The sequence below is a fragment of the Kryptolebias marmoratus genome, linkage group LG21 (genome assembly GCF_001649575.2).
Source record: "Kryptolebias marmoratus isolate JLee-2015 linkage group LG21, ASM164957v2, whole genome shotgun sequence".
Taxonomy (NCBI): Eukaryota; Metazoa; Chordata; class Actinopteri; order Cyprinodontiformes; family Rivulidae; genus Kryptolebias; species Kryptolebias marmoratus.
In genome coordinates this window covers 21,918,626-21,945,372 of record NC_051450.1, presented here as the reverse complement: position 1 = coordinate 21,945,372, position 26,747 = coordinate 21,918,626, and the positions used below count along the sequence as shown (strand labels likewise).

Genomic DNA, 26,747 nt, shown 5'->3' with positions numbered 1-26,747 from the left:
AAACTAATTCATGTCATTTCAGTGAGTCATCATGGTTGTGCCCTGAGTCCTCTGTTGCTTCAGATGAGGCTGATCCCCATGGATTTACATGCACACACAAATACATGTCATATACACATTCAAGTCACTTGTTTTAAATAAATGCTTCTATTTTAATTCAGTTTTGGTCTTCATTGTAGCTGATGTGCAGGGGGAGAATGACTGGTTGACCTCAGGATTTTTAAAAGTCTGTCTACGGCCCTGTGTCCGACATCTTTTATCTCTCATGGAGCAAAGCCCGAAGTCAGTTGGACCCCATGGACAAAAGGTTGATTTCCATATTCCATATTACCCCATTATCATGCATTTCATTTAAGAATTATTATGATTTCAGACCCTTAAAGTGGGCTGTGCCACTCACAATATTTACTGTAACTCTAACCATTGTTTGTGTTGTTTGGTTCTTGGGATTGTTGTTGTTTTGTGTGAATTGAATGTCATTTATTGGGATTTATATCTTCAGCAGAGATGTTGATAAAACAGGGAAAATCCTGGGAGAATTGTAAGACTTCAGCTGGAAGCTCAGACTTGTGTTCGACGGGATTTATACTGATCTGAAACCACATTAGCTGAATTTGTAGCCCATGTTTAGATGTTAGATATCTATCCAGCACCTTTTTTTTATCTTTTCACAACTTTAATGAAGTTCAACAGAAAAGTTTTTATCTTGAGTTTCGGGTTTTCCCACAGCTCTCATCCCTCCTCGTTATTCTGCAGCCGTACCTTGGCTCCTTCCTTCCCGGCAGCGCCTGGAAGACCCTGCTCTCCGGGCGGTCCCGGAGGTCCGGGGTGTCCTCTCTCACCGACAGGACCCGTCTCTCCGGTGGGTCCCTGAGAACGTGACCGAACATTTAGATCAGTGGAGCTGATTTAAACTCTTTGATTAAAAAATGAATAAAAAACTTCTCATAAATGTTTATATCTGCTTTCAATTTGTGAAATTTATTCATTTATTCCCATTTCTGACCTTTTTTTGTAGCTTTCATTCTACAATCCTGTTACAAGTGTTGCTACAGTATATATATAAAGATATTTATGATAAAAGCTGCTCAATCACATCCTAAAAACCTAAATCTGAGGATTTAAATATTTAAAATATTTAAATTAAAACTAAATAAAATCATAGCATGGACAAAAACCCAAAATAAATTAAGCTGCCTAAATTATTTCAACCTTAAATAAGATTTATTTAGTCAAGATTTTAGAGCACAAATCTCCTGAGAAACGTTTTGGTTTTCTTTAGGAATAAATTTATTCTTTAAAATATATTTTCCTTACCTGAGGACCAACGACTCCTCCTGGGCCTGGTGGACCAGTTTTCCCTTGGAAACCCTAAAAACACACAAATATTTATTTATTTATTTAAACAATTAACTCCTAACATAAAAAACACAGTTTATCTATTTTAAACTAACAATATTTTTGCTGCAAATTGTTTGTAGTCTATAAGAGATAAGGTGTGGCGTTTATTTAAAGTATAATTTTCATTATAAATATATCAAATGTCACTGCTTCAAGAGAAGTTAAAGGAATAGTTCAGCTATATTAACGATAAGGTTTATAAAATAGTGTTTTAAGAATCATTATAAAATCATGAAGACTGATTGAATTTTTAAAAAGAAAGAAAAACGGCAACGATATTTAGGTTTGGAATGTGTTCGGATTTTAAGGGACTAAAATTAGACCTTCTCTTCAATAATTACATTTATCCTTCAGTCTGGAACAGATATCAAATTAAAGATTTAATTTAAATTTCCTCAGACTTCTGTATATTTCTGTATATTTCTCTAGTTTTGTACAGAGCTTTAAAATGACCTGCAGTTCAGTGAGAATTCAGCTGAAAATTCATCCATTTTCTTGTAACTTTGAGGTTTTTTTTCCACCAACTAGTCGCCCAGCAGCTGTAGCTCAAGGAGAAAGATCCTTATGGTCATGAGGTTTGGATCAGGACTGAAAGAAGGAGATCCTGGATCCGAGCGGCTGAAAGGAGCTTCTTCAGTCGGGCGGCCGGAGCTCGGAGTAGAGCTGCTCCTCTGAGGTGGTTCAGGGACCCCAGGAGGAGGTGGAGAGGGAGGTCTGGGTGTCCCTCCTGGACCCGACCTCAGATAAGAGGCAGGAAATGGATGGATGATCTAAAAGTGGAGAACCTTCAGGATGTGACATTTAAACACATTTAACTCCAGGAACAGCTTCAGGTAACCAGCGACTCTTCCGATCTGACTTTGGGTCGACCTCCTCCAGTCCCACGTGACGCCTCGATCCAGTCGTGTAATCCATAACCAATTTTCACCATGTTAACTTGAAACTTATCATCTGACAATCAGAGAAAGCTTTAGAGGCCAGCTTTCAGAGAGCCGGTCCTGGCTGACGCACGGTGTGTCTGCGGGCGTATTGATCACTTCGTAATTCACGGGGATGTATTATTCAGTGGAAGTCCTCGGGCCACGATGTTGCAGCATCCACAACAGGACAGACACTGGCATCAAATCTCAATTTGCACTTCCTCAAATTCAACTTGTGCTGCTGGGATTGGCATCCTCTCAGCATCTTTATCACTGTGATCCTTTCTCATATTGGATGCTTGTGTTGCCTGTTCATCAGCTCATAAATCTGCAGCCTGATGAAGACTGGCGTCGCTGCTGTTTGAGACTCAGCAAAGCCAGGGAGGCAGTCGTGTATTACATTATCTATAGGAAAGAGCCAGGTGGAAGGGAAAGCTTTAATAATTGAGCTGATGATCTGTCAAGCTTGTAGTGGAATTTATAGCCCTCTGAGGAGCGTCAAGCCAGACTCACTGATGCATACTGAGTACAGAGGGATCGAAGATGAGAGCGGGGGACTGCAGCAAGAAATCAAACACGGTTTTCTTTTTGTTCCGCTGCTGCATCAGTGCATCTCTACTTCACAGACTTTTCAGGCATGCAAACATTGAAAATGACCAAAATAAAACACAGACAGTGATCTCAGAGCTTTGTCTTTCAGTCGTAAGGAGACACGACTTCTGAGATGCTTTACCTCTCTTTATTATCCCGTGCAAACAAGAGCAACCCAAGTACTAGACTGACTAAAGAGAAGTGGGGCGCACTGATGGGGAGAATCCAATCTAATCTGTAGTTTGGAGGCGGGTGAGCAAATAGGAACTAAAAAAAAAAAATCAGACAATAGTATGTTGATACAAAAGCTTGTGGGATTATATGGAGTCTGCAAGATGTCAGGAGTCAAAACACAACTAGCAGCTAGATAACTTCTAAACAAACCATCAAACTGTTGTCCTTCTTTTAATCAGACCCTCCAGGATTTCACGATGTTGCGATCGCAACTATTAACGCAAAATCAAGCAAATCCCGAAAAATCAAAACTTTTTGCAACTTTGCCCAAAACACTGCAACTTTCCTGCAACTTTAACCCAATATTTATTGTTTCTAAAGTGATTCGCCACCGTTTCTGTGGTCTAGTCTCTTCTTTGTGGGTTTGTGTAGTGTGGAATACAAAATAAGCCCAAATAACTCAGGAAGAAGACACGTGACGTCACTTCCTGTTAACATCAGAATGCCGGGAGCGTGCAGGAGCAGCGACCGAAGCCAAAATGTGCACTAATGCTTCACATTTGCCCACAACGATTTCAACAAACCAGTTTCCTCCCCAGCTGCAGCTGTTTTGCACGTCCTGCAGTGTAATCATGGAACATAAACACATCGACAAACACTTTGTGTCTGCAAAACATGTGAGGAGAGCTGCAGACCAGGGACAATCCAGAAATGCTCATCAATGTCAGTTTAGAAGCTATCAAAGTTCTCAAATAAAGCACCTTTTGAGAATGTCAGTGTTTGTTGGGAATTATCTTACAAAACTAGGAAGGATTTTTGGTTTATATATTAAAAGTTATGATTGTTTATTGATTTTATTAAAAAAAAAAAAATTCGCAACTTTTAGGAAAATGTCCCGCGAAATCAGGCATTTTAGCCGCAACAATCACAAAAAATGCCCATGAAATCCTGGAGGGATTGATTTATGATACAACCCCAGTTCTGAAAACTAGAACCCACACCAGAAAACGAACCAATCAGCAGTCAGTTCTCACCGTCTCTCCACGCTGACCGGGGTGTCCAGGCAGCCCATCCTTCCCAGGTGGTCCCTGTTAGGCAGAAATCAACAAACACTCAGTAGCTGCAACATTCAGTTTTATAGGACCCATAAATGCATATCAGTGGAACAAAGGACTTTATGTTCCAAGCCATAAAGGTTTATCCCCCGGTAATGTAGCAGTTCTTCGTGAGCACGGTTTAAATATGCTGTTCGAAAAGGAAACGTCAGACTAATGAGAAAAACAAACACAATAAGTTTATGTGTTTGGAGAAAAGACAAACATCATCTAACTGGACTCAGTGGCTGGACGGATTGGACTGAGAGAAAATGGATCTGCTTGAATAAGAAACCAATAATCTGTGCGCAGAATTAGCTTTTATTCCCCATTTAAGTCAATTCTGATTTCTAACGTTTGCAAACCAGAATAATGTTTTATTCCAACAGCAAGAAGAGGAAGGAAAGTAGAGTTTAGACACAATCTGGAAAAAAAATAGCAACTTATGCATCTTTCCGGGCATAATTTAAAACTTACTGGGGGGCCCTTTGGTCCAGGGAAGCCCACCGGTCCCTGTGGTCCTTGAGGTCCCTGCAGCCGACAAACAGGAAGTTATTATTATGTGGTTTAAATGCAGTGAAGCTATAATTAGGGTTACTATATTAGATGTCAGTAAAAGTGATGATATTCCAGAAATCCAGCCTCAAACAAACTGCTGCTGCTGCGTCGAAATTACGAGTCATATTAAAAACAAAATCCTGATCCTGGTGGCCGTTTGTGTAATTGTTTTATTTATTTACAGCACATCAGTGGAAGTCAATGAGTTTTTCTAAAATTACAAGAGAAATAGATAAGAATAGGTACTTCAATTCTTATGCACTGACACCTTTAAAAAAAGTTTTAGTTGTTTCTGGAAAATAAGACTTATTTTGTCAAATCCAAGACGGATTTGAGAACATTTTGTTGCACTTGCAGTGGACAGCCAGTATATTGAATTATCCGCTAATGTCCACTTTAGTGGCCCAGGCACAGTTATAATATAAAACCCTTTACATGTACAAGAAAATGGCTTTTAAACAGCTGTCCACTGCAGTGACCACTGTGCATGAAAGGGTTAAAATGTCCCTCTGATGCTCTGAATGATGTGGAGTTTATATTTATATTTAAACCAATTAATTGGTAAAAGAAAGTGGACCCTGTATGAATTAAATAAAGTTAAAAAGGTAACGAAAGTTAACGTTTTGGAACCACCAGCTGAACAGAAAGCCGAGAGGATGCTGAAGGATGCTTCATCATTAAATCCACGTCACTTTTAACACTTTTAAAAATCCTTCATTTACAAGTCAAGGCTGAAATATCACATCTCAGACTCTAAGATTGACCCCGACTCAAATCATCCTGAAGTTGAAAAGGTTAAAAGCTGCTTATCAGCATCTGTGTCAAAACGCCAAACAGCATCAACTACTGAGTTCTTTTAAACCTTTTATTTGTTCTTCTGATGATGCAGACGCTGTTATTCACAGACACATCTTGTACAAATAACTACAAAACTAATATTTACATCCAGCACCACCACAGGCTTTAAAATCTAATTCACTCGGACCTTTTTAAGCATCAAAACTCACACTTATAAAAGAAGTAAGATGAATAAATAAAGCCCCGTGTAGACCGGATAAAACCCTGCTAAGCTCTCTACAGTCTGCTCGAACGTGGCCGGATCACAGAAAAACCTCAGTCATGATGCAGCTTCGCTCTGAATGCTTTCCTGACACTTTTCCGCATCACAAAACGCTCTCTTGAACCCTTGGTTTTGCTCTGTGCGCCCACCCTGGCTGAGCTTTTCTGGGGTGTGTCAGGTTGCAGCGACACATCAGAACGTTGGAGCTTTTTTTGCATCGAGGACCACTTTCATACGAGTCAATTTTCCTACAGATTACTGGGAAAAAAATAAGCTCATTTACTCATTTTTTTTCTGGGGTTAGCTTGTAGATTTGCTAGTACGTGAAAAATAACCGACTGAGTCAAACGCAGGAAAGCAGCCTGGACAGAAGTGGTAACTTTTCAAAATAAAATACTCTGCAGACAAGTTGTTTGGGTTGTTTCCATGATCTTGTCACAATCACATGCATGGGTCTGCTGCTACGAGGCTCCAATCAAGACCCCAGTACTTGAACCAATTACACCCTGTCTTAGACTAATTAACAAATGAAATTCATGAAATTGTCTCCAAAATGTCTTGAAATGTTTGCAGGTGTTCTCCATTTCCTTGCATGAGCCACACATGCTCCAAGCTTTGCTGTTTTAACTTTAAACATTGTCTGAAAAATTTGTGCAACAAAGTTTTCTCCCAAAATAGTCCCAAAGTCATTGGGAATCCATCTCAATTAAGTTTCATTGATTCTGCAGCACAAAAGCTGTATTTTGACATTGGAACAGAAACTCTCTGACAGAAAACATCCAAGACTAAAACCACATGGATGATTAATAACAATTATCAAAAAGCTGGTCCAGATCTGCCTATCTTCATTCCTACAGTGAACTCCAGCAGATTAAATCCTAAACATAAGGGCAGCTGCCAAGGTGGGCACAATGTGGGCCACAAATTCAACTTGCGTGACCTAAAACAAAGTTCTGCAAGCCAAAAATATGAAAATAAACTATGTTTTCCAAAAACTGGCTGCTTAAAATGCAGCTGCACGGCTCACTGGTCGCTTGGTTGCACAAATTTGTCTATTTCCTCAAATTTGAATGATCAGTTAGTCAAAACCCAGAGAGATACCACCATTACATGCCTGAAGACCGTGCCAGAACCCTGCAAAGACCATCTGCCTTCAGGCTGATTTTATGTTGCGAAGGTGGAAGAGCTGGAAACAATCCAGCTGGGAATAATTCATGAAATCTGAATTATTGTTGACATTTTGAAGGCTATTTCTCCCCCTCCTGCACTAATTAATACAACGAGTAAGTGCTAATTTGCTCTTCTTCTGTGGTTTGAACGTGCAGAACTGTAAACCCAACAGAACCTGATGAACCTATTAAACACGGCGAATCTGCTGGGAGACTTTTATTGTGCAGCAATTCCATTTCTTTAACTTTCCTGCTGAGCTGGTTTCCCAGGGCAGAAAGTCTAGATGTGGAGCGTTTTCTTTTATCACAGAAATGCACTTTATTATAACACTGGGCATAAAACACAGGGATCTGTGATACAGAAAGAAAAGCCAGAATAAATGCAAGACTAGTTGTTTTATAGACTTACTCTCTCCCCGGGCGGGCCTGGAGGACCATCATTCCCCGCTGTGCCCTGAAACACAACAACAAATCAGAAAATACAAACTATGTCTGACACAAGCAGCACAGGATTACATCACTGGGATTTAATGATCCAGTTTCATCTACGACTGTAAAACATCCTTCTTCATGTTGTGTTTTCACCTTCAGACCAGGTTTTCCTGTCGGACCTCTGGCTCCTCGAGCGCCACGAGGACCCTGAACACAAAACGAAGAGCTTTAACTCGTCTTGAATCAGGAACGTGATTTCGTTGACAGTGATAATTGGGAACAGGACAGACCGTTGGACCTCTTTGTCCTCTTGGACCAGCTTTCCCAGCGATGCCCTGTCAGGGAACCAAAAACAAAACATTTCAGTTCAGGAAAAGATCATCACGACCCTCCCTCCTCTAAAACACAAACTCCTCACTCTTTAGTTTATTATGTAAATAACTAGAAGTTAAATAAAATTATTTTTACCTTTTGTATATTACATCTTTCTAAGTCACTTTAAATCAGAACCATTTCTCAAAGCTCGGGGTGTTGTTTTATAACCTAACTCTGCTTTAAACGTCTTAACACCTGTCTGGTGTGTTCCTTGGTCTTCATGATGAGCAGCTGGATTCATGCTGAGGTTAAATTAGACACAGCTGGACTCTATTTATTAATTAGCTGACCTCTGAAGGCATTTTGGGTAAAAGGGGATGAACACACGACATTAAAAATCATGGGTTTTCTTTACACTTTACAATTATGCATCACTTTGTGTTCGTCCATCACATAAAATCCCAGGAAAATACTTCATAACGTGACAAAGTGTGGAAAAGGTTAAGGGGTATGAATAGTTTTTAAGATAGCCCTCCAAAGAGGCGGTCTAAGAGGGATTTGGATCCAGAAATCCTGCCATGATCTGTTAAAATGTCAAACATTTCCCTGAAACATCAAAACATTTGGTCATCTTGTAAAAAGAGGACATCTCATGTGTCCCTTTAAGTAATATTAGGATAAAAATGCAATCTTGTCTGTAAAAACACTGTTAGCTGATGGAAATGAAACCCGTAATGTTTCTCAGCATGTCTGAAACTGTGTGAGTGTCTTTAAAGCCACGGAGCACCATTCAGACGTCTTTAAATGAGGAGCTAACTGTGTTCTGCAGGAAAACGATGACGTGGTGAGCGTCATGAACAAACTGTGTGTCTGCTGCTTTTCTTACTCTTGCTCCTTTCTCTCCGTTGGCTCCAGGGAACCCCGGGAATCCACTTGAGCCCTGTCGATAGAAGAAGGAGATTTCATGGATCGAAACGTGGGTTAGTCCGTACATAACAATAAAGGCTCATGTTGTATTTATCTGCAGTTTCTGTTTCATCCCTTTGTCTGGGCGATTAATCAGTTTTTTGGTTAGTGAGTGTATAAAATTGATCGCATTTATAATCCTGACGCTTTGTTGCCCTTTATTTCTTTATGTTGTTTCCTAATAAACAAGCGTGAACTTTAGCTGTGATGATTCATGCTGTTGACGATGATATGAAATCTTTTTTTTTATTGGTACTCCACGAGGAAAAGATTCAAACAGCAGCTTACCTATTCTGCAGAAAACCCTCACATGTTGCATTGGGGACATTTAATTAAAAAATCACATCAATAAAAACACAAAACTTCTAATCAAATTTAGTATTTCAGCATATTATTTACTACTGTGCAGCGTCTAAGACCTCATGTTTTATTTAAAAAAAAAACAGTCTTCTACAGTCAAACTGAAGGATGGATGGATGGATGGATGGATGGATGGATGGATGGATGATCAAACAATGGATGGATGGATGGATGGATGGATGGATGGATGGATGGATGGATGGATGAACAAACAAATAGATGGATGATGGATGGATGGATGGATGGATGGATGGATGGATGGATGGATGGATGGATGGATGGATGGATGGATGGATGGCGGGCTGAATAAAGAATGGATGGATGGATGATTCGATGAAAACCCTTAGTTATTCTTTCTTACCTTTAAAAACATTAACTTGCTTTACTGTCATGATCAAAGTAAAATCCCGTCTGCTGCCTTTGATGTTTCTACAGATTTAACCATCGACCCTCTTTGGTAAAAACGACACAAACCTACCTTTGGTCCTTGTCTTCCAGGGTAACCTGGCAATCCTGGGACACCCAGTTTACCCTGAGAGACACCAACAACACGAGTAAGAGTAAACCCACAGACAGCATGTCAGAGTAAAGCATCAGAGAACTAAAGCTCCGTTACTTTCTCTCCAGCTGGACCCAGGGGTCCGGACTCTCCGTTGGGACCAGCTCTGCCTTTAGGCCCCTCCGGGCCATCCTCTCCACGGGGTCCATGCATGCCGATTTCACCCTGTGATCCACAAACAAACAAATATTACCAAATATTCCATCTGAACTGATGTAAAGAAGTGTAAAAACCAAATATGACTGCTCACCCGGTCTCCTTTAATTCCCATGTCCCCCTTAAAACCCGGGAAACCGTCCTCGCCCTGAAAGGAGAAACAACATTACTTCTTCATCAAGTTATTTTAAATAAAATGCATAAGTGTTTATAATTTCTCATCATCTCTTTGCACATCCCAGGACTAGTGCTGCCATCTGCTGGCTAAGCAGTGGAACAGCACAAAGTGCCAAATTATTTTCTGTGATGAGGATAAATGAAGTGGCTTATTTTAAGAAAACACACAGGAGTCTGGGTTTGTTTCTTTGGATGCAGGTGAACTTTGAGGGACCCTGCTCTTCACTGTGACACCTCATCTTTCCAGTCTATGTCTTGTCTGAAACTCTGACACCAGTTGATGCATAATGCAGCACTGAGCATGTTTGTTGCCACTAAGTTGCATCCAGAGGAAGTAAAACACATCCTTTATTCATAGAAAATTTGTTGTTTTTTTTCCCTCAAGGCCTGTATTTTCTCCTGTCATAAATAATTCAACACAAGCGACATGAATACCTGTCACTGCGGCGAGAACAGCACCTTTCAGTCAGATAATAGATTTTATCCAGCCACATAAATGTATCGATCTTTCATAAAAACCAGACGTATTTAAGCTCGTTTAAATTCTCAGTCGTGTGACACAGTGCAAATACTTCACAAGTGCTCCAGACTGATTGCAGTGTTTTCTCGGAGCAGAAGCCTTGAGCGGGACGGCGTTACATCGAACGCTGAGTGACTGAGAGTCACTTCAGAGAGTTTCTGTCTCCTCTGAGGATGGCCATCGACTCGCCCCAGCCAGGTGTTTAGCCTGCACCGAACGTCCACTCCAGCTCAGAAGTGTCAAAACAAAGCAGACAGGTAGACAGCCAGAAATATCTGTGACATGAATGCATTTACAGCCAGATCCGTCCTTATTTTCATCACAGGAAGAAGTTCAGACCAACACTCTACCATCTGTCACATCGATAAGAAAATGATAGTTTAACAGCCTGAACCTATCTTATTAAATGTTTTTATTTTCAAGCTGGAAACGGTGACAGCTCAGAGCATTTATTTACTCGGAAACAAACTTGGTGAGACGATAAGAAAAGCACATCTTTAGCTGCCTTTGCTGGCGTGGGTGTGAGAAACCAACACCTCTTTATGTACCTGACACTCTCCAGCAGATTTATTCATCATCTTAAAGATTTTATAGCATGAAAATTGAGACATGACAAGGACAGAATCTCATGCTAACACTCTGCCATGTGTTGTGTTGTGCTTGTGGTACTTTAATCCGTAATAAGTGTTGTCTTTCTCGTCTCATTAGAGCTGTATATATATCAGTAACATATGCCCCTTTTCCATTGGCTCTAAAGGTCTCGGCTCCACTCTACTCGGCTCGCTTTGAGCGTTTCCACGGGCCTTTTTCAAGGCCAGCCCCGGCAATTTTTGGCCCTGATTCGAAGCAGGGTCCAACCGGGCCGGCCCTGCTTACGTGGGTGACGCAAGCTAGCTCCTGTTCACTCATTGGTCATGGGTGTGGTCAGATGCAAGCATAAAGAGCGAAGGTAGGAACATAAACAACAGCGTTAGCTTACCCTGCAACGTTTCTGCCGTCTGTCCCCCAGCTGAAGGCCTGTAAAGCCTGAAATCTCTGGCGGATAACAGCCGTCCTACTCCGCGCAACAATGGCGGCATCCAGAGCATTTCTTCCACTGCGCCTCTCTTCCTGAAGTCTCAGGAGAATCCCCAGAAGCTCAAAAAACAGCAACAACTCAGGGCCAAAGTTGTCCATAGCTCTTCCGTTGTTTACACAAATGCGGTAGCGCGCGGTGCGGCTTTGGACCCCGCCTCCCCCCTCCCACCAACACAAGGAGGCGTTCCTCTGCTACCGAGCAGACTGGCGGGTGGAAACGCGACGCCTTGTTTACAGAGCCGAGCCGAGTAGAGTGGAGCGGGGCTGCTCAAGTAGAGCCAGTGGAAAAGGGGCATTAGTCCTTTGTGTTCTTATCAGATGTGCCGCATAAATAAAAACAAAACATCGACTCTTCTTGCATATGTAGAGCCATCTCTCATCAGAGCTGCACATCAGTGGTGTGTTGCTTTGTGTTCAGAGTGACGTCATGCGGCTGCTGAGTTAAAATCAGCGTCTACGTGGAGTTTCTTCCTGTATCTGTCATCGGCTGCATGACGTAACGTGACATAAGAGCAACATTTTCCAGTTCCACAAAGATGGAGGTAGAAGAAAGTGATGAGCAAGTTGCTGCTGTGGGTTTTAGTTGGACAAACTGCCAGACTGAGATCTGCCAGAGCAGAACAACAAAGACGTATCAAAACAAGAAGAAAACCCGGAAGATGATGGGTGGGACCAGAGCGAGATGCTGACAGGTGTCTGCAGTTCAGACATTCCTACAAAACGATGCTGGTGAACCCCCCAGGTATTCAGCAGCAACACAACATGGAACAATAAAACACCACATGTATGAAACAGGGAACCAGTTACAAAACAGGAATGCTTCTCTGCATTTACATCATTTACATATGCTTCAGTTCACATTTAAGCCACAGAAAATGCATTTCAAGGTATGGCAACGTACAAAATACAAAACAGCATGACAGTACCATAACTTGAGACATTAATAAGAGTATACCTTCTCTCCTTTGGATCCTTTCAGACCACGGACACCATCAGCCCCCTGTCGGACAAGAACCAGGTCAACAGGTGAGGCGACAGGTGACATTAAAAATAAAAAATAAAAAATTAAACTGACCTTGACACCACGAGGGCCAGGATAACCAATAGGACCTTGGGGACCCGATGGACCCTGCAGCAAAGAATCACTGCATCATTGTCATGAATGCAAAGCTTTTTATGCACCAGAACAGTCTGTATTGTATTATTTATAGCCCACATTTAGGTAAAATAGCACAAGGAGTGAGGAGTGAGTTTCAGCACATAATAAAGTACTCAAACATCTTCTGTATTAGATACTAGGGGTGTAAGGTCCACATAATCTGTGTCTTGGTGTTTGGGGTCATGTTTTGGTGCAGCAGGAAAAAAAACAAATGATAAATAATAGTTTTTGCTGGCAGCTTCAATACAAAATAAAATAATTCATAATGCTCTGTTTTATCCATCCAATTTGAGCTGTAAACAGTGTCTTACAGGCCAAGAGTCAAACAAAAAGCTTGAAAAGCTCCAAGACTGGTGAGGAAATAATAATAATTAAAAAAAAAACAACATTTTGTTCTAGTTGATTTGGCTTAAATTAATGCAAAATAAAAAGGAGGTCCAGCTGCAGGTGTTGACGATCCTCTGATTAAAAATCAAACCTCCCTGACTTTGGGCCAAAGCTGTCAAACGTGGCGCTTTTTAAACAACCGGTGCCATATGTATGAATGTTTATTATAGGCCAAATTCAAATTGTGTGACCTGAACCCTGATCAGCGTTTCATGTGAAGTAGATATTCCTGCTTTGCTTTGCTGCAGAGTGCTTTAGATAACATCGTCCTCTGCTCCTTTTCTGTTTCAGCCGTTAGCAAAAAGCAGTTAAAACAACGTGTGCGCCCTCGTCTAATTACACGCTCCGGACCTGACATGTGCACTAATAAACGTACTGTTACACCCCTGCTGGACTCCTGTTTCAGGCTAATATCAGTTTAATTAATAAAACACTAATTCTTAAACCTTAGAGTCATAAACATTGATTTAAAAATGAACATCTGACCACAGCATTTCATTTGTTGTCGTCAAGATAGTTTGTTTGAAAACAACATATCAGCTTTTCTGTAAATGCTTTTAAACAATAATATTTAGAAAGTTTCTGGACTTTGCTCATCTAAAATGATGTCAGGTAAATCCACCTACTTGTGCACCTTTCTCTCCAGCTGGACCCTCCTTACCAGGATGACCCTGTGGGGGAAAATATGTCAGAATAAAGATTAATAAAGTGGTAGAGTTATTTAGCTAACACTGCTAAGGCCTAAAAATCTGCTGATTTGTGGAGCAACATGTGAATGAGAGAAAAGGAAAGTTTCGTTTTATTTACATCAAAAAGCTTCTCTGAGGACGGTTTGATGAGCGCATCACGAGCAGCACACAGAGAAACTTTCACCTGGGAACACCTGGCTTTTCTGAGGCACAGAGCTGTAAATAAGAACGTTCTCTGACCCGAGGACAGCTGAGAGCAGCAAATCCCACCGGCTTTTAGCTCAGAAACGCCCGAGGAGCTCTCCGAGGCTCAGGTTTTACAGAAAGGTCTGCGGGGCGTCATGAACTAAACCAGGGGTGTCCAGTCCTGGTCCTCAGAGCCACCATCCTGCAGGTTTTCCTTGTTTCTCTGCTCCAACACACCTGATTCAGTGGTTAAATCACCTCTTCATGTTCTGCAGAAGCCTGTTAATCACCCATTGGTTCAAATCAGGTGTGTTGGAGCAGAGAAACAAGTAAAACCTGCAGGATGGTGGCTCTGAGGACCAGGACTGGACACCACTGAACTAAACCATCAGAATATTTCTCACAGGAAATAAAATGATTTAAAGTCATAAATGAATGAATATATAAATATGATTATCAAGAACTTGTTTCAAGAGAAAGAACAAAAGGAGGAAACACTAAAGAACATAGGAGGGAATGAAGGAACGCCTGTTCCAGGTAAAGTTTCATGAATAAAGAGATGTTTTTCTGTTTGGATTGAGAGATTAAGAGACGCACCGGGGGTCCATCGGCTCCAGGTAACCCAGGCAGCCCCGACCTGCCCTGAGGTCCCTGTGAGACGAGAAAGAGAGAGAAACTGGTAAAAAAAAAAAAAAAAAAGATTAAAAAGTTCAACAGAACCAAACAGGAAGCAGCTTCCTGAACACAAATCGATAAAATTAAAGGAACTTACTTTCTCTCCGGGTGGTCCGATCGGACCCTGAGGACCAGGAAGACCCTACGAAGAAAGACAGAAACGAGCGTCTGTCACCATGGCAACCACAAGCTCATTCAGACAGAGGCTGAACAAACTGTGTGTTAATGTGTTTCCATGCAGGCATTTATTGCAGTATATACTGTTACTACAGCATAATGCTAATAAATAAGCTGTTCTAATAAATATAATAATAAATTACCTGCGTTCCTGGGATCCCCTGCTGACCCGGTGGGCCGGGCTCTCCTTGAGGTCCCTAAAAAGAGATAAACAGGAGCTTTAGTCTCAGTAGAACAGGACTTCCTGTCAGGAACTGTTTTTTTTGTTTCAGAGTCAGCAGGATGAGCTACAGGGTAAAGATTGTGCATATTTCTTTGCTTATAATGTGAAAAATGAAACGTATGTAAGAGAAAAGCTCTAAAAAAATCAGCCATGATCAAACTGAGACAAACATCAAGCAGCTGATTAAACCTGAGGTTCCTCTCAAAACTGCCGTCTTTATATCCTCTTGTCTTGTTCTCTTTTTCAGACGTTTTATTTCTCATCTGAGAAGCTGTCCCAGCTCAAAGTGAAATATATGGAGTTCCAAGCTTCAAATCTGCAGTGAGAGCTGAACTCTCACCCAAATCCCTCTCCCTCCCCTCCCCCCTGAGGGTTGTGAGGGTCTTTGTTGTCCTGGTGTGGACCAGGCCAGCAAAGATCTCCAAGAAAAGAAGTTCAGTCAGCTTTTTAAAAATCCTCCTGGACGACTGGTGTTGTTTTAACCCTTCATGTACCAAAATATTTGTCTGCTTCCGGACATTTTGATTTGTGTAATTTTTATATTTTTTGAAATATTTACCTTTATTTACACTTTTGCCTCACTGAAATAATTGAAGGAGTCTTTAAATCTTTAAAAAACTTGGTCTTTAAAATCTACTTCAGGGTGCTCGAGTCTTTTTAGCTTTAAGCAACTGTTTCGCTTTAGCTACTATTCAGTTAAATTTGTCTAATTTTAACTTTTTGCTTTTGACGATCAGCGCTCAACATCCTCGCCTGGGCGTAAATCCCAGGAAGGTCAAGTTTTCTGCTGCAGAGTGAGCAAATTAACATCTTTATGAATGCTTTACACTAATCTGAGTTTTTGTTGACACGTTTCCATGGCAACACTGAAAGGCAGCGCGTGCCGTTCTCCCTGCGGCCGTGACGTAAATGTTTCCTTTTTGGACTTTATTATTTATCATCGTGTCTGGATGCAGGTCGGATGTTTAGCAATTTGTTTCTTTAGATGGTTTTATATTTTTATAAAACAGAGAATAAAAGTGTTATAAGTCACCTGCCCCCCAACGGTAAATAATGTTTAATTTTCTTTTCATTTTACAACAGTATATTTGACTGTATCTTAAGCATCCTCTCAAAAAAATTGCTCCTAATAAATCTTTCTGTTTACAAGGGGATAGTCAGCTTTGCATCCTTGTTTCATTTTCTCTTATTTACAATAAAACATTTCAGAAATGGAGATTCTGTTCAGTAAATGTTAGGAATATTTTGACTGTCATTAAATTCATTTCCTAGCATTCAGTGTTTGAACTCCGCCCCAGATCCTGATGCTCGTGCACTTCAGCTGCTCTGCTTCCCAACTGCCTCCAGGCATCAGAATGACCTTTGACCTCACATTTCTAACACAGACGGTGCAACCTGAATGAAGAATCTGCACAGATCAGTCTTCGACCCGAGGGTTTTTCAGCCTCAGGGGTTCATTCAGACGTGTTTCGGTTTCAGGGAGAGGCGGTCGGGTTCGTACCATGTTTCCTTTGGGACCAGGAGGACCGTCGACTCCAGCGACACCCTGAGGAGAACAGAAGCAAAGAACCATCATTTGTCGTATCAGTTACAGGAAGTGATCTCAGACGGGGCAGGTGGTGACGGTCACGATACGCACAGGTGCTCCAGGGGGTCCAGGAGGACCGCGGGGTCCCAGCAAACCTCGAGGACCCTGTGAAGAAAAACAACGGCATCACATTTTCTGACAAAGCCGGTCCTAAAAACATATATATTATTGTTGAACTCCAACAGGTTTACATCAGTCTAATAAAAATAACAGCCTTACACTCTCTCCAGCCAACCCTCTGGGCCCGATCTCTCCATCCTCACCCTGCGGGGAACAAAAAGAGTCAGAGTGAATCCTCTCAACCGAGTGTCCATAGAGGATCTTTGATTTGAACAAATCAGGTAAACCAGAGAATCAGGTTTCCTAAACTTCTGTGTTCATCAGAGTTTTATTTCAGCTGATTCCAGCAGGAATGTCGGCGACTCGCCTCGGTCCGGGGAATTTCATCAAAGTGTTCGGAGGAAAGAAGGACTTACTCTCTGTCCGTCCTCTCCGGGGGCGCCTGGAGGTCCCATTGGCCCCACCTCCCCCTGAGAAACAGGAAAGACGGATTCAGTTTTTCAGTTTTTAGCTGATCGGATCTTCAGGTTTTAGATAATTCTACCACACGTTTGAGTACTTCTGCGTACTTAAGCTGTTCCCGTATCAAAACGTTCAGCTCGTTCTGAAGCTGTGACTTTTATTTTATGTAATTTTTATACTTTTCTAAATATATTGTTCCCTTAGAAACACACAGAAATCTCTTCAGTCTTCAAAATATTGTTCTTTTTAAAATCTGCCTCAACAAACTTCCTCTATTCTGTCTTCTTATGCTACTTTTAGCTAGTTTTTTTTGATACTTTTAGATTTTTGCTATCCTTTTGTTACTTTGGCTTTTAACTAGCCTTTTGCTATTTTAGCTTTTATCTTGATAGACTTCGTTTCAGCTCCCAGACACTGTACTTTTACAGAAAATTAGAATTTATCTGGTTTAAAATATGTTTTGCCTCAGATTCTTGGCTGCGATTTAAAAACTTGATCATCTAGTCTCAGTTTTTGCTCCCGTATTGTTATTTTTGTGGATCATAACACTTCTTTAGGTTACAGTTCTCCAGATTTAAAAGCGATTTTGGTTTAAACATTTAAAATAAAACGGTGTATTAATCTGATTCAAGAAGCAAGATAAAACCTGGCAGAGCTGGTCAAACTTTTACTTGTATTCTGAGTCACAAATCAAAGAAAAGACAAAAACATTTTATTTAACTTATAACTTAAGTGAGTTTTATCTTATTACCACAAACTTTTAGTAAATAATATTTAAAGATGATAAATTTCCAGTAAGACGTTTTTTTTTGTTTGTTTTCTCAGGTTTATCAATTAAATCTGGTGTTGTAAAAGAATTTAAGTTAATTATCACCAGCCACCATGAAAACCAGGTGCGTTTCTCAGCCTGTTAACAAAATATCTCACGAGCCACTGGATGGATTTTTACTGAAAATCTCAGAAACTAAACTTATAAGCTGCTGGAGTCAACCCGATTCAAGATGGCTGCCACGGCTAACTGATCTTAGCCAACAGAAAAGTAGCTATAACTCAGCCAGTTTGACAGATAATGAGCTAAAATGTGGTGTGGTAGTAGTTGACAGTCATCCCAAACACATAATCCAAGCTTATACCGATTATTCAAGATCTTTGTCTAAAATTCTGACATTAACTGTTCGAGTCTGTTAGCTAAATATCTCTCGAACCACTGGAGATAAAGTAATGAAACTCGATTAAGATCAAGATGGCCGCCACAGCTAAGCAACCTTGGCTACAACTCAGGTAGACGACGCAGAGCGCTAACTGAACGACAGAGATCTCGTTAAAAACTTTGGTATATTTGGCGTATTGGCGGGTGATATGCATTACTTTAAAAATCTATAATATTTTATATTATAATAATCAGTGTGGGTTCAGTCCCACTGATGGAGGTTTTTCTTTGTAATAAATAACTCAAAGACTGAGGGGCTCTTTGGGAGATTTATTGCACATTTTAAAAGTTAACTGTTTTATACCACACGTGTCAAATCAAGGCCCGCGGGCCAGATCCGGCCCTCTGTAACATTTCATCCGGCCCTCCAGTCTGGTTCAGATCGAGTCTCTGATTCTTATTTTGCTTAAAAAAACTGAGCCTAATTAGTGAAGTTTTCTCTTGAAGCCAACAATATATAGTTTTAATTTTTGTAAGATCAGGTTTTTGTTGATGGCTTTTTAAAAAAATCTGTTTCAATGTTAAAAAATTCATTTAAAAGCTGAGTGAGGCGTAAGAAATGACTGCTAATAATGAGCTTTTTGATGTTTGATCTATTTGTCTGTGTTCATTAAAGTCTGTTTGCTCTAAATTCTGTATAATCTGTAACTGGGAAAAGATATTTCTATATGAATGATTTGACATAATACATCTAAAACTAATTAATTTATGTAACTTTTAATAAATATTGATCGTGATTGGCCCTTGGCTGGGACCAAATATTTAATTTTGGCCCCTTGCATCACTGGGTTTGACCCCCCTGTTTTATACGGTCGAACAATCTTTCCTCTTCTTAAGAGCAGAACCACTAATACTCGGGTCTTTTCTCTTACACACACAAAGAGACGCTTTAAGTACCGGGAGAAATTCTGGCTCCAGACGAGGTACATCTGGATCCACACCATCAATAACATTATTATTCAAACCAAATGACACCTCAGTTAAAAACAGCAGAGTGTTCATTTTAAAAAACATTTTTCTTACATAAGTCTAACAAACTGAAGCATCCTTCACTCACCCTGTGCCCCTTTTCTCCAGGCAGCCCGGGAAGCCCATCGAAGCCTCGGTCACCCTGTCAACAAACGGAGCAGAAGCTGCCGTCAGACCGCAGGGTCAACAGATACTTATTCCACCGTGGCTGATCATTTCATAAAAATCCAGCTGTGACAGCTTTCTCACCTTGGAGCCCGACTCTCCGGGCATCCCACGAGCTCCATCAGCACCAGGGCGCCCCTTAAAAAAACAAAAAAACAGCAAAATGACACAAACAGTACAGAAATTATTAACTCGGAGAGTTTTAAAATAATAATCCTTGCATTTTTAGATATTTTGCATGTATTTTATTTTGCTTACTCTTTTCATATCCTTTTATTTTCTATTATTATTGAACAGGTTCTTTTGTTAAATTATTTTGTTTACTGGATTCTTATAATACACAAAAAGCAAATATATTTTGATTATTGTAGTGAAGCAGCAGGTTGACTCCAAAGACCCAGAAGCAAACACAAAAATATTTATTCATTTTGTAAAAGGATTAAAGAACAATTTTCTCTATAAAGACGTGGCAGTGAGGTGGCAGGGAATTATAAAAACGCCTTCAAAAGCATATTTTGAAATGAGATTCAGTGGAAAAGTTATGAACAGTTAATATCTTACCTGCTGTAGATGCAGTAGCTCTGTTTGCTGAATTGAATTTGACCAGATTAACGAGCTAACAGTTAGTCCAAACAATCAAAGTGGACTGTTGCCATCTTAAAACTGTATTATTTAGATTTTATGTGAATGTTTCTAAGAGCAAACAGCAGCAGCAGCTAGCTGTAGCACTTCTGGTGAAGGCTGAGGCACTTTCTGCAGAAATCTTTCTAATATTTCTTCCAAAATAACTGTGTAATGTGTAACTTGACAGTGGTTTTTAGTTTTAAATGGGAGCATTTAGACCAAATGACATTTTTGAACAAGTTTAAATCAGTTTGTGCACCTTTACCAAGAACAATGGGATTTAATAAGTACTAAATGCTTGAATGTGCCCAATAAACCAGTGGTCCCCAGCCTTTTTTTGCACGATGGACCGACTTCAAATAAGAGAAATTTCCCTCAGACTAGTGGCGAAAAAGAAGTGAAACTTGTTCTTTTACTCATTTTTCATGTATTAGCAGACCTACAAGCTAACCGTCACAAATATAACTATAAATGAGGCCCCAACAGAAGTGAAAAATAAAATAAAATACCCAGCAGATCGATGTAATAATATCATTATATAAATGATCCATGGAGCAGAAGCTGTGCTTGGCTTGGTGGCTGGGGACAGTCCCTTTAATCCAATTCTTTAAGATCTAATATTGAGACAAACCCTTCAGTTTAAATAATAATGTTTGTACGAGCTGCTTGTTTTAAGATGACAAGATCTGCTTTAGATGTGGGTCCACTTGGACCATAATGATGACGTAATAATTTCTGGTTCCAAACCTTTACATCATTACCAGTTTCCCATCACATGGTCATTCTAGGAGACATATTATGATTTTTTTTTGCAGGAAGAGCTCCAGCTAGCTGCTGCTGCTGCTATTAGCACTTGCAAGTAACCTTAAATTTGACGTAAATATGTTGTGAGGTGAACAGAATGGACGTGAACTGCAGAATTCAGAAGATTCGGGAGCAAACAACTTTTGCTTTATTAACAAAAAGCGAAGCACAAATCAGACGGATGGGTTAAATAAACAGCTGCTCACAGGTGCACATGTTTATCTCCACCCCGTCTCCACAAAGGCAGACTTCTACTAGCTTAAGTATCTCTGATATGTATATTTTTAGCGTTTTATTCAGACAAATCAGTGTGGAGGGCCAAAGAAATATTAAAAGGGGCCGTATCTGGCCCACGGGCCGCTTGTTTAATAGGCCTGGTTTTGCTCATCAATCTGGTCAAAATTAAAATGTTTCTCAAAACTGATGTCATCCAAACACCTGCCTCCAACAGATAATGCATGAGTTGTTCTTTACCCTTCAACAGATCTGAACTGTCCCTTTAACGAGCGGCTAACAGCACTGAGGAAGAGCCTTGGGTTTTTCATCATCATCATCATCCTCACTGCCTCAGCACTCACCAACACTGAAGTGTGAAATTCTGAAAACTGTTGCTTTAAAGACGAACTAACAGCCGGTCGTTTAACCAGCTCTGTAATCCTCCATGGCTGGTTTATGTTTGTGTCCAAATGGGTCAAAATGTTTGGCCTTGTTGCACCGTGACACTAGCAGCCCACATCCAGAGCCACTTTTTCTGTTTTGGCATTTTCAGACAGATTAAGTGCCCGGATATTGACCCGAGGATTGGCCGCCTTTAAGCGTCCATCAGCCAATTGTTTGTCGAGGAGAAAATAATCCTCTCAGCGTCCGAGTTGTGAGCACAAGCACAAATAAAAACACAACAAACACGAGGGCAGAGGGCTGCACGAGCGTCAAGGGTGAGCGAGTTCACTCACCCTTTTGCCAGACTTGCCAGGTTGTCCCGCAGGCCCCTGGATGCCACGGGGCCCCTGCACAGACACAAGAGGAGCATTCAGAGCCACGCGAGACCGACATGTAGACCGTGGTGAGGCCGAGAGCGGCAGCTGAGAGTCGTCACACTCACCTGAGGACCAGGGTCTCCGCTCTCACCTTTCAGTCCACCAGGACCAGGAGGTCCCTGCAGAGACAAGAACCGGTCACAGATCACTGAGGGACAAATGATTCAAAGTAAACAGCAGAGGGCAACATTTAGCTTAATATAAAGAGAGCAGATCCATTAATTTCCTGATTTCAGCTGCATGAACAAATAAAGAAATTACTGAAAAAAACTTTGTTCAGAAATGTCCATGAATCTAGAGAAGAATTACAACAAAAAAGAACAAAAAATGTTCAAATTCCACTGTTCTCTGAAGGTTGTGACACAGCGGTGTCATCAATGATGTCTCATTCAAATTTATCACCTTTATAAACTTTGGACAAACTCATTATTATCCCCAATTTCCAGTTAATTCCCATACATTTCCATAATTCCAATGGAAAGTTTCCAGTTTGGAGTATTTCCAAGATTCTCCACGTTAACTTTTTCACGGAAAGTTTTTGGATATTTACAGAAAATGTTTCGCCTCTTTGCAAACCGAGTCATTTTTTAATTTATTTTTTCTCCTCGCTTCTAGTTTTGAAGTAAAGATCCTGAGCTCAGATACAATGGGAGTCAATGGGAGTTTGGATGTGCTCACTCTGCCCTCTGGGGGGGATTTAAGAGAAAATCACAAGTTCTTTAGCGGTGAGAGACACACTGGGTGAAAGGAGACAAAAATAAATTGTACGAGAAGTGTAAAGTTTGTGAAAACAGGAGGAGTTTCATGGCGTCATCTCGTTGTAAGGGCACTCGAACACCTGAGCTGTCTGCTGTTAAACGGAGCAGAGGTCATTTCCTCGGGTGTGAAAGCTCATCCGAACTCTGGTGCGGATAAAATAAGTGAACCCTGGTTACAGTCCTTACTATCCAGCAAACCAACAGAGGAAGTGAAGAAGCAAATGGGTTGGACCAACAAGGAAGCAGAAATTAGGTGTTGCTCCGTTGTTTGTTTCTGTTGGAGATGATTATTTGGTCCTGGCCAATCGATGAGTCGAGTTTCCTTCCTCGTGCTTTTGTACCTTGATGGTCAGTGCTCCTTTTGGGCAATACCGCCCCCAACAAGCAGCCGCTGTAACTGCACGATGTTGCTCAGGCGGTTTGGTTTTGTCTGCTTTCAAAACTGCAGTGTGAAGCGAACCAAACCAAACAAGGGAGCAAAAATGTTCGGCATTCCCCATCCAATCGGTCCGAGTCCCTCTGAGTGAAACATTCCACGCTGAAAGCTTCAAAATCCTCAAACTTAAACTGTGACTGCGTTAAAACCTTTAAAAATGCCAGTTCAGACATGTAAAGACCAACTTTCTGTGACTTGTTTAAACCTTAAATGATGATCCTGCTGTGAGGTTTGTCTGAGTTGTAGAGCTGCAAACAGGAGCCTGTTTCCCATTGTTGTCGATGGGAAAATCTTCACAGTTTTCTTTATAAATTTCATTTATGTCGTATGTCGTACTGCTACCAAAGGACATAGCACACTGTTCCCAATCAAGCTGTGGGAGGAGAACTAAACCAAACTAAAGAACAAGAAGAAGAAACCAACAGAGGAGTAATTAGCGTCCTTCAGAGCGTCGGCACCATTTATTAATCTGCTGCCACGGACACTAATGTCTGTTTATCACAAGATTCCTGGAATCAACCCAATAAAGGTTGGTATCTGAAGCTTAAAATGATGCAAGCAGACACTTTAACACATATGGGTATTAAATATATTAATTTCTACACATGCACAGTGAAATGTGCACTGTGGTCTGCCTGTAGACCGGCTGACTTGTGGATTAAAGACAAGCTGTTAATTTTTGGTCGTATGATTTTAGGTTATTTTGGTTGTAATTCCTCTCAGGTCTTTGCATCTCCTTCTTGTCCCAAAATATAAATAATTTAAGCAAAAAAGAAGCAGATATCAGATCTCAAAGATGTGCAGTAAACACAGCTATAAGACTGTCATAAAATGTCATGAAAGAAACACTTTTCCTGAATGTAATGGGACGTTTAGTCATGTGCAGTTTGTGACATTTAAAAATACCATTTGCACAAAATCAGAATCATAAAAACAACTCACCACAGGTCCGGATCTTCCAGTCAAACCCATCGGCCCCGGGGGTCCCCTCATAGCCAGCTGCAGACCAGAGACCACATTAGTAAAAAAATGTAAAAAAAAGTTACTCTACATCTTTTGTTTGTTTCAATCAGCACCTGCAGTAGATATAAGATAAAGAAGGACTTAAAATAAAACATAATGATGGTTTTCGTGCTCTGACACAAAATAAACCATCCCAGTTTCCTCTATTACGAATGTCTGAGGAATATTAGAGCTCATCCTATTCAAAGAACGCACATTTTCAGCTCTTATTTCATCTAAACCTATGCATTTAGTCGTCTGTATGAGTGAAAACAAACATCCATATATCAGTTACTGTTTCATAATAAAATGAATGTTTTGAAGGCTTAGTATTTCCAGAAAGAAAGCAGCTTGTGAGATTAGAATTTTTTTATAATCCACATTCAGGGTCGTTGTATTTTGTGGAAACCCACAGAAATATCCACCTGATACAAACTGCAGGGGCGTAATGGAACATGTATTCATAACGAGCCGTCACAGCGCAGATGTTAGGGTCCGGTGTGTGCAATCAGAGGAAGAATACATTTGATGCACAAGTGTTTTTAGGAGGACACAATCTAAAGCACTCTGCTCCGAAGCAAACCAAGAATGGTGAGCTCAGATGGCAGCGGAGTGCAAGAGGTGGACGTACGGGAAGCCAGGAGGGCCATAACTCACCTGCTTTGAAAAACATCCTTTGGCGTTTTATAAATACTGTTAAATACGTCATAAGCATCACTCACGTATAAACAGCACATTAGCTAACTAACCTTTTAATTATTTTTTATTTTCATGTTGGTGGATGTTATTTTACTGTGTGTTGTTTTACACTGAGTTTAGCCCAAATTAATTAAAACAAATGTCCCTTTTTCTTAACAAAAAAGACGATTAACTATTCAGATTAGGTCTCTTTCTAGGAGGGGTATTGTCTGTCTGGGAAAACAGCAGAATTTACAACCGAAACCTTATTCCACATTGCCTGTTTTCTTAAAACTCCTCGTTGTTCCTCCTGCAAAAACATGGAATGTTTTCTGCACCTGTTGCTTTAACCCAGCTATAAATAGATGGTCCTTAAAGTATTTTTTAGTCTCTCCTGTCAGTCCACCTGTTCAGAGCAGCCTTTTAGTCCTGCAAAGCCAATGAAACACAGGGCGACCCCCAATAAAATGCTTCATTTTGTTCCCCCTACAGCTGTGGGGGTCACCTCAGAGTTCTCTCGACTTACTCGGGCCTGGGAAAGGATGGCCTGGGCTTGGGCTTCTTGCGCTGACACCACTGGACCCTTCTCACCGTCCCCACCAAAACGAAACTGTTCAACACACACACACAGCTCTTTAGGATCATCTCTGCTCCGTTACATTACTCTTCCAGCTGATGAACAGGGTGTGCTTCGCTTGTCAGTGCACTTACTGGCAGCATCAACATGGTACCAGGAGGTCCTGGTAAACCATCGGCACCTGGTAGACCGGCACGACCAGGAGGACCCTGCAGCAAAGAGACACCACTGATTATTAATATTATAAACCATTAGCAGATCAGTTTCACAACGCAAAGCATTTGTTGTGGTTTTAAAGTAACATTTACACACATTACAGCCAACTGAAGATGAAAAAGGACAAATTGTACAAAGATATACAGCCATAGCCTGTCTGAGAAATGAACTGGCTTACTGGCTGTGCTGTTTATTAGTTTGATGAACATTAGCTCCTCCTTCTTCAGGGATCCTAAACTAAGCCTTTCTCTGTGAAGGCCAGACCTCTGTTGGTCATCCAAAACCAACATCCTTTTGATCACAGAGGGTGTGTGAGTCAGTGTGTGTGTTTCTGTAACAGTGAGCTGCAGAATGGAAGGCTGGAGGAAGAGCTTGAAGAGGAAAGCATTTAGGAAAACTGCCAAAACATCACCTCTTCACCGTATCTGATACTCTACCAAACACAGCGTGATCTCCAGCAATGGCAGCTGGATTTAGTGGTCATTTTAAGTAATTTTGTAGCATGAACTCAGCAATTTTATGCCATATATAGCTAAGGCTTTCTCTGCACCACCACGGTATTGTGACGTACTTGTTGTGCTTTTATGCATAAAAGTATTTGCTGTTGCTTGACTTCTTATCCTCCGTATTAAAGCTGCATTTTAGTGGTGAAATCCTTTGTGCTCTTGGAAGATTTACCGTCTAAGACCATGGCTTTGTTGTGTTTACAAAATACACTTCAGCCCATGTAAAAAAAAATCCTAAATTTCTTAAGGCAAAAAGGCCCTAACCCCTTAAACCCTGAGTAGACCTTGACCCTAGCCCACCCCTTAAACCCTGAGGAGACCCTAACCCTAGTCCTGGGCCAAAAGGCCCTAACCCCTCAAACCCTGAGGAGAACCTAACTCTCGCCTAGGGCCAAAAGGCCCTAACCCCTTCAACCCTGAGGAGACCCTAACCTTAGCCCAGGGCCCAAAAGCCCTAACCCCTCAAACCCTGAGAAGACCCTAACCCTAGCCCAGGGGCGAAAAGCCCCAACCCCTCAAACCCTGAGGAGACCTTACCCCTAGTCCTGGGCCAAATGGCCCTAACCCCTCAAACCCTGAGGAGACCCTGACCCTAGCCCAGGGCCAAAAGGCCCTAACCCCTCAAACCCT

At 41.0% G+C, this 26,747-nt stretch overlaps 1 protein-coding gene across 4 annotated transcripts in view; it reads right to left on the bottom strand.

The window, feature by feature from the left end:
- Positions 1–26,747, bottom strand: part of col11a1a (collagen, type XI, alpha 1a) — a 92,884-nt gene that overhangs the window by 31,046 nt on the left and 35,091 nt on the right. For 3 of the 4 annotated variants that reach the window (XM_037973230.1, XM_037973229.1, XM_037973232.1), the window contains 28 exons: positions 25,530–25,604; positions 25,345–25,428; positions 24,081–24,137; positions 22,010–22,063; positions 21,861–21,914; positions 19,564–19,617; positions 19,403–19,456; positions 17,090–17,143; positions 16,833–16,877; positions 16,665–16,718; positions 16,527–16,571; positions 14,946–14,999; positions 14,723–14,767; positions 14,548–14,601; positions 13,702–13,746; positions 12,605–12,658; positions 12,485–12,529; positions 9,850–9,903; positions 9,657–9,764; positions 9,519–9,572; positions 8,601–8,654; positions 7,690–7,734; positions 7,553–7,606; positions 7,377–7,421; positions 4,658–4,711; positions 4,121–4,174; positions 1,318–1,371; positions 763–870 (listed from right to left, as the gene is read on the bottom strand). In XM_037973230.1, coding sequence (XP_037829158.1) covers positions 763–870; positions 1,318–1,371; positions 4,121–4,174; positions 4,658–4,711; positions 7,377–7,421; positions 7,553–7,606; positions 7,690–7,734; positions 8,601–8,654; positions 9,519–9,572; positions 9,657–9,764; positions 9,850–9,903; positions 12,485–12,529; positions 12,605–12,658; positions 13,702–13,746; positions 14,548–14,601; positions 14,723–14,767; positions 14,946–14,999; positions 16,527–16,571; positions 16,665–16,718; positions 16,833–16,877; positions 17,090–17,143; positions 19,403–19,456; positions 19,564–19,617; positions 21,861–21,914; positions 22,010–22,063; positions 24,081–24,137; positions 25,345–25,428; positions 25,530–25,604 — 1,611 coding nt within the window. The remainder of the gene's footprint in view (positions 1–762; positions 871–1,317; positions 1,372–4,120; positions 4,175–4,657; positions 4,712–7,376; positions 7,422–7,552; positions 7,607–7,689; positions 7,735–8,600; positions 8,655–9,518; positions 9,573–9,656; positions 9,765–9,849; positions 9,904–12,484; positions 12,530–12,604; positions 12,659–13,701; positions 13,747–14,547; positions 14,602–14,722; positions 14,768–14,945; positions 15,000–16,526; positions 16,572–16,664; positions 16,719–16,832; positions 16,878–17,089; positions 17,144–19,402; positions 19,457–19,563; positions 19,618–21,860; positions 21,915–22,009; positions 22,064–24,080; positions 24,138–25,344; positions 25,429–25,529; positions 25,605–26,747) is intronic. The other variant, XM_037973231.1, reaches the window with a different exon arrangement.